The 15,581-nt window shown below is 49.8% G+C and overlaps 1 protein-coding gene across 2 annotated transcripts; it reads left to right on the forward strand.

Annotated features, from left to right (window-relative positions):
* Positions 1 to 6,367: 6,367 nt before the first annotated feature.
* Positions 6,368 to 15,052, forward strand: lsm1 (LSM1, U6 small nuclear RNA associated). 2 transcript variants are annotated; one of them, XM_072485485.1, is made up of 5 exons: positions 6,368 to 6,459; positions 11,584 to 11,652; positions 12,487 to 12,602; positions 13,110 to 13,321; positions 14,444 to 15,052. In XM_072485485.1, exons 1-4 carry the CDS (start codon positions 6,414 to 6,416, stop codon positions 13,278 to 13,280), a joined length of 402 nt encoding a protein of 133 aa, XP_072341586.1. In that variant the 5' UTR covers positions 6,368 to 6,413; the 3' UTR covers positions 13,281 to 13,321; positions 14,444 to 15,052. The 2 variants fall into 2 exon arrangements, with proteins under 2 accessions (XP_072341586.1, XP_072341587.1); XM_072485486.1 differs by having other exon boundaries at positions 12,487 to 12,566.
* Positions 15,053 to 15,581: the final 529 nt, after the last annotated feature.

Genomic DNA, 15,581 nt, shown 5'->3' on the forward strand with positions numbered 1-15,581 from the left:
CGCTGGAGCAGAGAAGGCTGAGGGGGGACCTGATCGAGGTGGACACGATTCTGAGGGTCATGGACAGGGGGCAGCTGTTCCTCTGAGTTGAAGGGTCAGTCACGAGGGGTCACAAGTTCAAGGTGAAGGGGCGGGAGATTTGGGGGATTTGAGTCGTATCGTTTTTACCCAGAAGGTGGTGAGGGTCTGGAACGCACGGCCTGGGAGGGTGGTAGAGCCGGGTTGCCTCACATCCTTTACTGAATACCTGGAGGAGCACTTAGCACGTCAGAATATTCAAGGTGCTGGCAAATGGGATGAGGCAGGCAGGTCAGGTGTGTGTCATGCAAACTCGATGTGCCTTCTGCGTGTTTCTGTGAAGCCAGGCAGCCCATTGCATCCGCGATTTCTGGAAAGTTCCCGGCCGCCTCATCCCAGAGTCCGGCTCCTTATCCATAGTCCCAACAGGTTATGGCTCAGACTCAAAACAATACAGTGGCTTCTGACTCTCCCAACCTCCGAGGCACTGAGTACCAGACCCCAACTACCCCCTGGGGCAAGACGTTCTCCTCAACTTCCCTCGAAATCCTTCTAGAAATCTCTTTCAATCTGTGCCCCCTGGTTATATTGATGGGGAAAACCTATCCTTCCTCTTCACGTTGGCGACCCATTCTCATTTTACACACTTCAATTCAATTTCTCCTGGGCGTAGTCGCACTTGGCAAGAAGCAAGATGATTGTGGCCGTTGGAGGTGGGATCGTGACCGGCACAGACTTAGAGGGCCGAAGGGTCTGTTCCTGTGCTGTGCTGTATTGCTCTTTGTTCTTTGTCAGCCATCTCGCCACTGGACTGCAGGAGCGCCTCAGGGTGGTGACCCAGGCCCGATCATCCACAGCTGCCTCAACGATGGCCTTCCCCCCAACGTAAAAGGGAGATTTGGAAAGTTCGAGAGAAAGGACCGGGAAATAGTGGGGAGCAATGATTACCAGAGTGTGATAGAACATACAAACATTGGCGGGTCCCAGCAACAAAGGTAAAAAGACGGGACAAAAAGCTCTTTATCTGAATGCTCGTAGCAGTAATGGCAGGATGGATCAACTGATGGTACAATAATGAGGACGATACGATAGCTATTATTTAAGCCTGGGTTATGGACCCACATTTCTCACTCTCAAATTGAATATGAAATTCCATCATGTTATGATCACTCTTGCCTAGAGGATCCTTCACCATGAGGCCCTTAAGGAGGCTCCCATGAGGAGATAAGAAGGAGCAAAAGGAAAGAAGCCAATGGGGGAGTAGCTTATAGGCTTGCTAACATCAGCTACATGGGAGGACAGAGTATCCGGCAAGAAGCTGCAATAATTGTGGGTGATGTTAACCTTCATATAGATTGGGCAAATCAAATTGGTAAAGGCAGTCTGGAGGGTGAGATCATTGAGTGCATTCGGGACAGTGTTCTTTTGAACAATATGCCCTGGAACCTACCAGGGCACCAAACTATTTTGATAATGTGTAATGAGACATGATTATTTAAGGGCCTCATGGAAAAGGATCCTCTAGGCAAGAGTGATCATAACATGATGGAATTTCACATTCAGTTTGAGAGTGAGAAATGTGGGTCCATAACTAGTAGCCCAGACTTAAGAGGCAATTAAGAGGGAACAAAGAACAGAGTTGGCTGAGGTGAATTGAGTAAATAGGTTAAAAAGGTAAGACGGTGGAGATGCCGTGACAGATATTTAAGGAGACGTTACATAACTGTCAACAGAGATTCAGACCGCTGAGGAGGAAAAAACCTACCAGAAGGATGCGCCATGCGTGGCCCGCTAAGGAAGTTAAGGGTGGTATGAAATTGAAAGAAAAAGCTTACAACTCCAGATGTTAGCCTAACATCTGTCATTGGGAAAACGCCAGACCCCATTCCTGAAGAAGCACTGGCAGGAGGTAGAGAAAATCGTCAAGACAATCAGGCAGAATTTGTGGGAAGTCGACCACGTTTGACAGGTTTATGAGCACTGTTGCGGAGTCGAAACAAAGAGGCTGGATGAAGGGGAAACCAGTCGATGTAGTGTATCTGATCACTGCATAAGGTAACAGCTCATGTTGTTGGTGGTGCCATATTAGTGCAGGTAGAGGACTGGCTGCTAACGAACAGGAAACAGTCGGGATAGAAGGGTCTTTTTCAGGTCCGAAAACTGTAACTCCTGGAATGCCGCAGGGATCAGTGTTCATGATTTGGATGAATGAACCAGGTGTGTTGTAGCCGGCTTTGCTGACGATACCGAAGATTGGTCGGGAAGTAAATAGTGAGAAGGATACAAGGAGTCTGCAGAGGGATATAGACCTGGGAGTGGACACAAATTTGGCATGTCCTGTATAATGTGGGAAAACTGGAGGTTCTCCACTTGGGCAAGAAGAAAAGCTTACTTGAGGAGGGATATCCTGGCCTTGGAGGAAGGTCCAGAAGATGCTCATCTGGCAGATTCCTGGGATGAAGGGGATTGAGCAGGTCCGGGCCTGAACCCAATTTGGGGTTTAGAAGAATGAGAGGGGATCTTATTGAAACATCTCCAATTCTCAGGGGTCAGAATGGGATAAAATTCGGAGAGGGTGTTCCCTCACCCACCCCCCCCCCCCTCCCCCCCTTGGGGAAGTTTGAAAATAAACTCTCCCGTTCAAGAAGGAGATGAGGAGGAATTTATTCCGTTGGGGAGTCCTTCACCTTGGATTACTATCCCCCAGAGGGCAATGGAGGTTGGAGCAGTGAATAGAATGAAGGCAGGGTTCGATTCCTGATTGACGGGGGAGTTGAGGGGTACGCTGGACCCTCCAAAAAAGTCTACTATTAGACGTGAATTTTGTGATTGGGCAACACCTACCGAACAATCCTGAGTGCGCTGATAGCCGCACTAATAGATGCACTCAAATAATCAATCGAGCCTCGTAACGTGGCTCATTTTATAGAAATGCGGAGTTAAGTTTACAATCTGATCAGTCAGGAGCTTATTGAATGGAGGAGCATGCTTGAATGGCCTACTCTGTTTCCTCATATGCTTATTTTCTTATAAAGTTATAAGTGGGGATGTTCGCTGATGACTGCACAATGTTCAGCACCATTCGTGACTCCTCAGATACTGAAGCAGTCCCTGTCCCATTGCAGCAAGACCTGGACAATATCCAGGCTTGGGCAGGCAAGTGGCATTCGCACCACACAAGTGCCAGGCAATAACCATCTCCAACAAGAGAGGATCTAACCATCTCCTGTGACATTCAATGGCATTACCATCGCTGAAACCCCCACAGTCAACATCCTGGGGGTTACCATTGATCAGAAACTGAACTGGACCCAGCCATATAAATACGTGGCTACCAGAGCAGGTCAGAGGCTGGGAATCCTGCGGAGAGTAACTCACCTCCTGACTCCCCAAAGCCTGTCCACCATCTACAAGGCACAAGTCAGGAGTGTGATGGAATACTCTCCACTTGCCTGGATGAGTGCAGCTCCCAACAACACTCAAGAAACCCGACACCACCCAGGACAAAGCAGCCCCGCGTGATCAGCACCCCATCCACAAACATTCACTCCCTCCCCCACCGACGCACAGTGGCAGCCGTGTGTACCATCTACAAGATGCATTGCAGCAACTCTCCAAGGTTCCTGAGGCTGCACCTTCCAAACGCACGACTTTATCATAGAATTTACAGCGCAGAAGGAGGCCATTCGGCCCATCGAGTCTGCATCGGCTCTTGGAAAGAGCACCCTACCCAAGGTCAACACCTCCACCCTATCCCCACAACCCAGTAACTCCACCCAACACTAAGGGCAATTTTGGACACTAAGGGCAATTTATCATGGCCAGTCCACCTAACCTGCACATCTTTGGACTGTGGGAGGAAACCGGAGCACCCGGAGGAAACCCACGCACACACGGGGAGGATGTGCAGACTCCGCACAGACAGTGACCCAAGCCGGAATCGAACCTGGGACCCTGGAGCTGTGAAGCAATTGTGCTATCCACAATGCTACCGTGCTGCCCACTAACCATCTCGAAGGACAAGGGCAGCAGATACCTGGGAACCCCCTCCACCTGGAGGTTCCGCTCCAAGTCACTCACCATCCCGACTTGGAAATATATCGGCCGTTCCTTCACTGTCGCTGGGTCAAATTTCTGGAACTCAAATTCAGGCAGAACCTCCCATAACGAATTGTACCCCATGGCGAATAAAGGTAAGTATTTGGTCTGCATTTGTAAGTGTTTTATCTATTTACTGGACGTGTTCCACTCCTACCATTCATTGTGTCAGCTACTACTGTGGCCCCAGAAGGTTAACTTCACAATTCTTCAGATTGAATTCCATTTTCCCCTAAATGATCAGCCCATCGTTGCCTTCAGCAGCCTCAAACTATTATTTCCTCGCCGATTTGTGAATCGGTCAAACCGGTGGATAATAAAGGACGTTCCATTGGAGAGGTTCAGGGAAGGAATTCCGGAGTTTGGACCGCCAATGGTTGGAAGTCGGGAAGATCCAAGAATTGGAGGAGCGACGAGGTTTTGGAGGGGCCATTGGGGCAGGCCAAGATTACAGAGATAGGGAGTCATGGAATGAATTTGAAGACTTGGATGTAAATTGCGATCGAAGCGAATGCACATCAGCAAGCGGTGGGGGGGGGGGGGGGGGGGGGGGAGTGCTGACGGGCAAATGGGACTCAGTCTGGATACAGGCAGCAGAATTTTGTATGTTTCTTTGCTTGTTTGTACCAGGCACAGTGAACCGTGCTCAACCAACCCACGCTTGCAAAACACTCCCAAAAAAGTCTACTATTAGATGTAATTTTGTGATTGGGCAACACCTACCGAACAATCCTGAGTGCGCTGATAGCCGCACTAATAGATGCACTCAAATAATCAATCGAGCCTCGTAACGTGGCTCATTTATACCTGCTCGAAGTGACACACACTTATGCACAGGAACCCATTGCCTGCAAACAAAAGGAATGTGTTCAAGCCTCATGTCTGTTTTGAATTACCCGGGGCTTGGGCAGCCCTTGAACAGTTCCCTGTTACTTCCTCCACAGCAGTGCCAATCGGGGTCAACTTGCCAATCAATCGGCGCCCCTTTCTCCTGGCAGTATAACTTGTTGTGAGAGTTTGAACTTTGACATTCTTGTGCTCGTCCTGGTGGGTGCAAGGTGAACAGAGCTTTGGCACTCCGGAGATTAAATTGGACGGTTTTGGTGATGGGAGGGGATGCGAGGGTGAAGTGGGGGGGGGGGGGGGGGGCGGAGGGCTGAAGGTGACACATGACGAGGGGAGATTAAGAGAATCCTCTTGCTGTGGTGAGTGGCTGAAAAGGGTGGGGGTGGGTGATTAAAACGTGGCATACAGCAGGGAATTTGATTTGATTTATTGTCGCATGTACCGAAGTACAGTGAAAAGTATCTTTCTGCGGCCGGGGGAACGTACACAGTACGTACATAGTAGACAAAAAGAATAATCGACAGAGAAGAAATGACTAATGGTCCATCGACAAACAGTGACTGGTTACAGTGCGGAACAAGGCCAAACAAAGCAAATACATGAGCAAGAGCAGCATAGGGCGTCGTGAATAGTGTTCTTACAGGGAACAGATCAGTCCGAGGGGGAGTTGTTGAGGAGTCTTGTAGCTGTGGGGAAGAAGCTGTTCCTATGTCTGGATGTGCGGGTCTTCAGACTTCTGTACCTTTTGCCTGATGGAAGGGTCTGGGAGAAGGCAGTGCCTGGGTGGGAGGGGTCTCTAATACTGCTGTCTGCCTTCCTGAGGCAGCGAGAGGTGTAGACAGAATCAATGTGGAGGTAACCAGCTTGTGTGATGCGTTGGGCTGAGTTCACCACACTCAGCAGTTTCTTGCGATCTTGGGCCGAGCAGTTGCCATACCAAGCTGTGACGCAGCCGGATAGGATGCTCTCTATCGCACATTTGTAGACGTTTGTGACAGTTGATGCAGACATGCCAAATTTCTTTAGCTTCCATTGGAAGTGGAGACGTTGTTGGGGTTTCTTGACTGTTGCATCAACGTGAGTGGACGAGGACAGACTGTTGGTGATGGTGACCCCCAGGAACTTAAAGCTATCGACCACCTCCACTTCGGAGCCATTGATGCAGACGGGAGTGTGTGTCATGCTGCGCTTCCTGGAGTCGATGATCAGTCCCTTGGTCTTTCCGACATTTGAAGATTGGGAGGGAGGGGGGGGGGGGGGGGAGAGCAAGGGATGCATCCGAGAGATGGGTCACAGAGCTGGCATCCGGGGGCTCATTCTGTGCTGCAAGGTTCTGCGAGCTGAGAGGGGCACTGTCCCTTTAAGAGGAGCTCTGAAAGAGTCCAAATCTCCACCAGGGGGTGACAACACTCCTGTTCCTCCTGACCATTCCGTTGGGAGACGCTACTGCAATGAACTACATGCCTGGGACGGCCAGTCTGATCGAGGATATCGACAGTGAGTGTGTCACCTTCCCTCTGGGCATTGTCCAGGGGCTTAACCCCTCTCCCCTGACCCAGGGACTCCCACTTTCCCCACTGCGGGAGGCAGGCTTCCCCAATTCAGCTCAAGAACTGGATTCTGAGACAGGTTTGATTTGCCACTTGCTGCTGTCTCTCTGCCTGTGGGAGGGAGGTGCATCTGACCCAAGTTCAGACTCTCTAAAAGTTTGCAAAAACTTTTTGCTGAATCAAACGGCTCACGTAACTTGAGCAAGGGGGAAATTGCAAACATGTCCGGTTATCCTCAATCCCTCCCCCCGCCCCGCCCGCCCACCCACCACTCAATTGACGTGTTTAGATCCAATTTATGACTGATTTGCTTTTGGAGATGAGAGATTATACTCTTTTTAAATCTCTTCCCCCCCCCCCCCCACCCCCCCCCCCCCCCCCCCTCCAAGACATCAAAACCAGTTCCAACTGTCTGGGTGAGAGCAGCAATTGAACTTGGCAATCATTTTCCACTGAAAAGCTACTGTGGACAGGTACAGCAAAAGATAACTCCCTGCAGTGGTGGTCTTCGTTTTCTAAAACAAGTGGGGGTGGAATAAAATGAGTGCAAGTTCCAGCTGTACAGAATTCTGCCTCCAAATCTTGCCCCATGGACTAGTAAATTGTGGGCATTCAATCCCCTCCCCCAGAGATTGGTTTGGAAAGAGGGACAGTGCTGGTTCCTGGGGGTTCAAAGGGTTAAGTCATGAGGAAAGGATGATTAGCATTTAAGTTGTGATTGCAATTGGGGGTGGAATTGAGGGTTTGTGCAGAACAGGGGAGGGTGGGACAATTTAACAGTGATAGCTCTCCCCACCCCCCACACACAACCCCCACACACACAGTCTGGCCATCCTTTCAAATTGTTCCAAAGGCAGCACAGTGGCTAGCACAGTTACTTCACAGCTCCAGGGTCCCAGGTTCGATTCCCGGCTTGGGTCACTGTCTGTGCGGAGTCTGCACGTTCTCCCCGTGTCTGCGAGGGTTTCGTCCGAAGGCTCCGGTTTCCTCCCACAGTCCAAAGACGTGCGGGTTAGGTGGATTGGCCGCGCTAAATTGACCTTAGTGACCAAAAATGGTTCGGTGGGGTTATTGGGTCACGGGGATAGGGTGGAAGGGAGGGCTTAAGTGGGTTGGTGCAGACTCGATGGGCCGAATGGCCTCCTGCACTGTATGTTCTCAGGGGGGGGGGGGGGGGGGGGCGGTCAGTTGAACATTTCAAATCTGAGATTAATGGATTTTGGGGTACTTAAGGGTGAGGGAAACGAGTTGAGCAGATGGAGTTCAGATGCAGGATCTAATTGAACAGCAGGAGCTAGAGGGGCTGATTGGCCTCCCCCCCCCCCCGCTTTGTGTAATCTCAGGAGTGGGCACCAGAGGGTGCTGCTGGACCACGAACCGGGTTGTCCTGTGCTGCCACACAGTAGTGGAGGATGATTACGAATGCTGATCAGTGCCAAGCTGACCCAACATTGATAGAACATTACAGCGCAGTACAGGCCCTTCAGCCCTCGATGTTGCGCCGACCTGTGAAACCGCTCTAAAGCCCATCTACGCTATTCCCTTATCGTCCATATGTGTATCCAATGACCATATGAATGCCCTTAGTGTTGGCGAGTCCACTACTGTTGCAGGCAGGGCATTCCACGCCCTTACTTCTCTCTGAGTAAAGAACCTACCTCTGACATCTGTCCTATATCTATCTCCCCTCAATTTAAAGCTATGTTCCCTCGTGCTAGACATCACCATCCAAGGAAAATGTCCACCCTATCTAATCCTCTGATCATCTTGTATGCCTCAATTAAGTCACCTCTTAACCTTCTTCTCTCTAACGAAAACAGCCTCAAGTCCCTCAGCCTTTCCTCATAAGATCTTCCCTCCATACCAGGCAACATTCTGGTAAATCTCCTCTGCACCCTTTCCAATGCTTCCACATCCTTCCTACAATGCGGCGACCAGAATTGCACGCAATACTCCAAATGCGGCCGCACCAGTGTTTTATACAGCTGCAACATGACCTCATGGCTCCGAAACTCAATCCCTCTACCAATAAAAGCTAACACACCGTACGCCTTCTTAACAACCCTCTCAACCTGGGTGGCAACTTTCAGGGATCTATGTACATGGACACCGAGATCTCTCTGCTCATCCACACTGCCAAGAATCTTACCATTAGCCCAGTACTCTGTCTTCCTGTTATTCCTTCCAAAATGAATCACCTCACACTTTTCTGCATTAAGCTCCATTTGCCACCTCTCAGCCCAGCGCTGCAGCTTATCTATGTCCCTCTGTAACTTGTAACATCCTTCCGCACTGTCCACAACTCCACCGACTTTAGTGTCATCTGCAAATTTACTCACCCATCCTTCTACGCCCTCCTCCAGGTCATTTATAAAAATGACAAACCGCAGTGGCCCCAAAACAGATCCTTGTGGTACACCACTCGTAACTGGACTCCAGTCTGAACATTTCCCATCAACCACCACCCTTTGTCTTCTTCCAGCTAGCCAATTTCTGATCCAAACTGCTAAATCACCCTGAATCCCATGTCTCCGTATTTTCTGCAGTAGCCTACCGTGGGGAACCTTATCAAACACTTTACTGAAATCCATATACTCCACATCAACTGCTTTGCCCTCGTGCACCTGTTTGGTCACCTTCTCAAAGAACTTAATAAGGTTTGTGAGGCACGACCTACCCTTCACGAAACCGTGTTGACTATCTCTAATCAAATTATTCCTTTCCAGATGATTATACATCCTATCTCTTATAAACCTTTCCATGGTGATGATCTGAATTTTAAAACTGTGCCCTCTCCATGTCTATGTTGTCAATCCCATTCAGGATCTTTTATTCCTCAATCCAGTCACCCCCCCACTCTTCCAAACTCCACTGGAAACCAGCCCAATCTGCCCAACCTTTCCTCGGAAGACAAGCCGCTCATTCTCGCTACCAATCTCGTAAACCTCCTCTGAATTACCTCCCAATGCACATGCACCCTTCCTTGAAGAAGGAAACAAAAACTGCACATAGAACATAGGAAATACAGCACAGAACAGGCCCTTCGGCCCACCATGTTGTGCTGAACTTTTGTCCTGGATTAAGAACAAATTAATCTACACCCCATCATTCTACCGTAATCCATGTACCTATCCAATAACTGCTTGAAGGTCCCTAATGTTTCCGACTCAACTACTTCCACAGGCAGTGCATTCCATGCCCCCACTACTCTCTGGGTAAAGAACCTACCTCTGATATCCCCCTATATCTTCCACCTTTCACCTTAAATTTATGTCCCCTTGTAATGGTTTGTTCCACCCGGGGAAAAAGTCTCTGACTGTCTACTCTATCTATTCCCCTGATCATCTTATAAACCTCTATCAAGTCCTTCTCCGTTCTAATGAGAAAAGATCCAGCACCCTCAACCTTTCCTCGTAAGACCTACTCTCCATTCCAGGCAACATCCTGGTAAATCTCCTTTGCACCTTTTCCAAAGCTTCCACATCCTTCCTAAAATTATTTGAGATGCGACTGGCCTCTATAATTGAAGCTTAACATCCTTAATTTGTGCTCAGTTCCTCTCGTAGCCACATGAGGAGCTATAGGGAAGCTGGTGGGCAAGGTGTTACCAGAGACCCAGAGTCTGGGGCCCCGGGCTCGAATCCCACCAGGGCAGATGGTGGAATTTGAATTCAAGAAACATCTGGAATTAAAAGTCGAATGATGAACCATTGTCCATTGTCGTTAAAAACCCATCTGGTTCACTACTGTCCTTCAGGGGAGGAAATCTGGGGCTGATGCCCTAGGGAGGGTGAACTCTTCCTCATCGTGCGCGAGGCTCAGCCTCATACAGTTTAAGGTGCTGCACAGGGCACACATGACCGGGACAAGGATGAGCCGGTTGTTTGGGGGTGAGGACAGGTGTGTTAGGTGCTCACCCATATGTTCTGGGCATGCCCAGCACAGGAGGAATTTAGGAAGGGTGTAGCGAGGACGGTGTCGAGGGTGGTAGGATCCAGGATCAAACCGGGCTGGGGGCTCGCAATATTTGGGGTGGCAGAGGAGCCGGGAGTGCAGGAGGCGAAAGGGGCCGGAATTCTGGCCTTTGCGTCCCTGGTAGCCCGGCGGAGGATTCTTCTTCAGTGGAAGGATGCGAGGCCCCCAAGCGTGGAATCCTGGATCAACGATATGGCAGGGTTCATTAAATTGGAGAGGGTGAAATTCGCCTTGAGAGGGTCGGTACAAGGGTTCTTGAGGCAGTGGCAACCGTTCTTAGACTTTCTGGCAGAACGGTAGATATTGGTCAATGGCAGCAGCAGCTCGGGGGGGGGGGGGGGGGGGGGGGGTTTACTTTATTTTTATTTTTATTTTTATTTTTGTTTTTGTTATTTACACTGGAGGGTCTAAGGGGGTGTATATACTTGTGTTAAGTCGGGGTGTCAATGTTAATTTATTATTTATGTACAGGGGGGAGGGGGGTATGGAGGGTTGCTTTTCTAGACTGTGTTTTGTACTTAACGCTGTTGGGTTCCTTTTTCATTTTGTTATTGATATTTTATATATATCAATATATATTAATAAAAATTATTTGTTTAAAAAAAAAAGGGGGGGAGGAAATCTGCCGGCCTTCCCCGGTCTGGCCTACATGTGAGTCCAGACCCACGCAGTGATGTAGTTAACTCTTGCCGACCCTCTGGAATTGTCCTAGCAAGGCCATTGTCTACGGACAGAGTTTCACGCCCATGAATGTTAATCCGAATGGATTCGGTTTTTACCTCGGGTTTCTCAACCTCTGCAGGATTGGTGGTTTTTGTGTTGGGTTTTGAATGAGAATTTCAGAGATGGGCGGTTGAAGGTTTGGGTAGGGTTGGCACCGAAAACCAGTCTAACGTTGGACGGGCTCCGGTTGTGTGTGGCACTGGAGTCCTGTGACCGCGGCGTTCGATTTATACTCGACAGAAAAGTCAGGAGTTGCTCAGATGAACTGTCGGCTGTCATTGGCTCTGAAGGAGGCCAATCAGCTCTGCTCGAGCGAGACGGCATCCAAGGGAAACGGGGGCAAATAATTAATCCACCCTGTTCAATATTACAGAGAAACACCTTGTTCTCCTGCGCGATGGGCGGACATTAATTGGATATTTGAGGAGTATCGACCAGTTTGGTGAGTGATAAGGTTAACCACCCAGCACAATAAATAAGGCTCTTGCACGCTGTTGTGTTCAATGGTTTAATTGTTCTGTGTTGGATCATGAGAGTCCGGTAACTGATCTGTGCTCACTGTGCTTGATCTGCCTGCCCTCACCCTATCGACCTCACTTCAAATCTGCATTTACTGCAATAAACGGTGGTAATTACCACAAGGTAATGTCACTGGGCTAGTAATCCAGTGACACCCCCGGCTAATGCTCTGAGGTCACGGGTTCAAACCCCACCGTGGCCGTTCGTGGAAATTCAATTAAATTCATCAATCTGGAATTGTCACTAATCCCAGTAATGATGACCATGGCGACTGTCATCTATTGTCCTGAAAACCCCATCTGGTTCACTCATCTCCTTTTAGGGAAGGAAATCCGCCCACCATACCCGGCCTGGCCTACACATGACTCCAGACCCCACACGGCGCTGTGGTTGACTCTGAAATGGCCAAGCAAACCACTCCGTTCAAAGGCAATCAGGGATGGGCAACAAATGCCCAACGATGCCCGCATCCCGTGGGTGGGCACAGACTCTGCACCCGAAGGCTTGACTGCTTCTTCGAAGAGGGGGAAGCTCACTGAAGGAGCTTGTGTTTCTGAAAAATCAGGAGGATCAGCTCGCGCTTAAAGACAAAATGGGAGACCGCCTCATCGTAAAGCATCCATGTTCTATAACAGTCCGGATGCTGCTAGAGAGTACCTCCGTGCCATTGAGAGTGGGACAATTACTGTGCAAGTGTGGTGCTGTGCATTGCCAGGTTGAAACTGTAACTTGTATCTTATTGATTTGAACTCTGCAGCCAATCTGGTGGTTCACCAGACACTGGAACGGATTCACGTGGGCCAGAAGTACGGAGACATCCCTCGCGGGATATTCGTGGTGAGAGGGGAGAACGTGGTTCTGCTCGGAGAGATTGTAAGTGCGCGCGGCCTTGCGTTCAGACGGGAGGGCCGGCTGGGCCGGGAGAGCGGGTCCTCCCTTTTTCCAAACGTGCGGATTGGGAATTGTGCGCGGATCACTGAGACCGGGTCAAAGGCCCGTCCGACCGCCCCCACCCGCAGTCCACGGTGCTGTCGGGGAGGGGTTTCCAGGGGTTTGACCCCGGCGACAGTGAGGGAATGGGCGACGCATTTCCAAGGCGGGTTGGCGCGGGGCGGGGCGGGGGACCTCTGGCGACTGTGAAGGGGCGGTTCAAATATCTGGAAGAGCATTCATTCTTGCTCGTGGAGAGTGGGCCCAATCTGTTGTGAATTCCGGGCAGAGGGAGGCTTACGGGATCCCGATCTGCACGCGTTCCGGTAAATCCCTGAGGCGTCTCTCCGTCTTGGATATACCCGGAGTCGAGGACACCGGGAATGGGGAAGAGCTTGCGGCCCGGCCCCTGAAAGAAAAGCAACACTAAACTGAACTATCCTTTGACAGGATCTGGATAAGGAGAACATGTCCACCTTACAGCAGGTGACCGTTGAGAAAATTCTGGAAGAACTGCGTGCAGAGCAGGAGGTCAGGACCAAGACTGAGAAGCTGAAGATCCGGTTTTGTCAGGAGCGTGGGCTTGTCCTCCCCCACCTGGACACTCTGGACGAATATTAAGAGCAACAGAAGGGTCGGGGGTATCTCGACCTGGGATTGAAGTGAGTTTAAACCCAGCCGCCTGTTCGGGTTAACTGAAGCATTTTGGATTTTTAATTTCCTCTTTGCGAGGAAATAAATTAATTGAATTATTTATTTTCTCTCCATCGGGTGAACACTGAGGGATAAATGTACAAATGCCTCACTGCTTACGTCTCCGCCTGCTCCTGCACCTGTTCCCAATCATGTTGGCAATCTTGCCCCTGGCCAGCCTTCTGGGGAAAAATGCAGCCAAGTTCCGGAGTTTCAGCCAAGTGAAAATTCCTTTTTATTCTGAAGGAAATTTGGACCCCATCACCGGAATGATGGAGGGATGGGTTTGCAGAATGTGATCTTCCCGAAGAATTTGTACACGTGTTTAAAAAGGACAGGATTTGACTCCATGCCACCAAAGGCTGGACTTTGTGTCTGCCCAGCTCCAGTGGCGATGCTCTCTGCTCCCACGAGCCTCCCGCTGCTGTTTGAAGGCAGTTAAAGGGACACTACACCTGTTGGCTCCCACGTCCCCTTGGCTAGTTGCAGGGGTCCACAAATGCAGAGGCCATAATGTAATGTGCGTTGCCATAACGTCAATCCTGGGAGTTTCCCAATGTCGAACCGCAGGCCTTTTGACTTATCTGATGGGGTGGAGTGGCAGGGAATTGACTTTTACACCTTGTTTGTAAACTCCATCCAGGTATTGGCAGATTCAAAGTATCGGCTTGGGGCCTGTAATCTCATTCGAAGTATCAGTTCCCACAGACTTGGGGCCTACAATCTGATTTGAAGTATCAGTTCCCACAGGCTTGGGGCCTACAATCTGATTCGAAGTATCAGTTCCCACAGGCTTGGGGCCTACAATCTGATTCGAAGTATCAGTTCCCACAGGCTTGGGGCCTACAATCTGATTCGAAGTATCAGTTCCCACAGGCTTGGGGCCTACAATCTGATTCGAAGTATCAGTTCCCACAGGCTTGGGGCCTACAATCTGATTCGAAGTATCAGTTCCCACAGGCTTGGGGCCTACAATCTGATTCGAAGTATCAGTTCCCACAGGCTTGGGGCCTACAATCTGATTCGAAGTATCAGTTCCCATAGGCTTGGGGCCTATAATCTGACTCTGTTTCTTCTCTCTCTCTCTGCAGGAAAGAAATGTTTATTGTTCGGACAAGTCTCTTTTTTGGGGGGGGATGCGGGAACGATTCTGTCAAGGCCCGAATGAATCTGCCACACAGGTTTCCCCGAGGAGCGTGGAGAGCCTAGAGTGGGTCTTTCTTGACGACATCAGTCCTGACCAGGACGGTGCTGGGGGAGACTACCAGGATGTATTTACATTTTGTAAAGTGACTCTTTCCTCTTGCTATCTGTGTCTGACTGGGAAATCCCATGCGTGCGTGCGTATTTCTTTATTGTTGCCCTTTGAATCCAGTATTGCTTTTGGCATTTAATTTCCTGTTTTGTTTTTTTCCGCCACTCCCCCCTCCCAAACAGGATAGGATCATCGCTGTTTGTGTTGAATTAAGTTCAGGGACAAATCCTAGGCATGGCCAGGTCCAGCCGACGTGGGGGTTGGCCAAATTGGCCACCATTTTGGATTGATGGCCCTCCCACGATTGTCTCCTTGCGCGCTGAGTGGGAGGGAGGTACTGATACTGGCTTCAAATGGAGTTGATGTCGGCGGAGAATGTGAGATACGTATGTTTGGAAACCAGCTTGTTTTTGCGAAGTCTCATTAAAATGTTGCACCCCCTCCACTCCCCGAGGTCCTGTGGGCTTAATTATGCTCGGTTCTGGACCATTCTGTGTTTACGTGTCTTGACCATGAGTCACCAATTAAAATGGTTATTCTGAGGTTCGTTATCCATTCTCCCAGGGATCTCAACGAGTGAGTTGGGAGTTGGAACCGTCTCCTAAGCAGGGGGGGCGGGGTGGCGGGCAACCGCAACAGTATGGGAAAACTCCCCCATGTGCTCACCGTAAAAGGTTTTTCAAATAAACCTTCCAATCGAGGCCCTTAATGAAGGGGACGGTTTTAGGAGGAGGCGTTGGGGAATTGCGACCATTACTGCACACAACACATTAGAAACACAAGTGAGTGAAATGTTCGATTCCGATAATGACTTGTGAATTGACATTACGTTCTGTCTCATTTTATTCTTCTTGTTGAAGGGTATTCGCTCCCGTCAATAATCATTTTTATTACGGTCACAAGTCGGCTTACATAAACACCGCAATGAAGTTACTGCGAAAATCCCCTCGTCGCCACATTCCGACGCCTGTTCG

The sequence above is a fragment of the Scyliorhinus torazame genome, chromosome 20 (assembly GCF_047496885.1).
Source record: "Scyliorhinus torazame isolate Kashiwa2021f chromosome 20, sScyTor2.1, whole genome shotgun sequence".
NCBI lineage: Eukaryota > Metazoa > Chordata > Chondrichthyes > Carcharhiniformes > Scyliorhinidae > Scyliorhinus > Scyliorhinus torazame.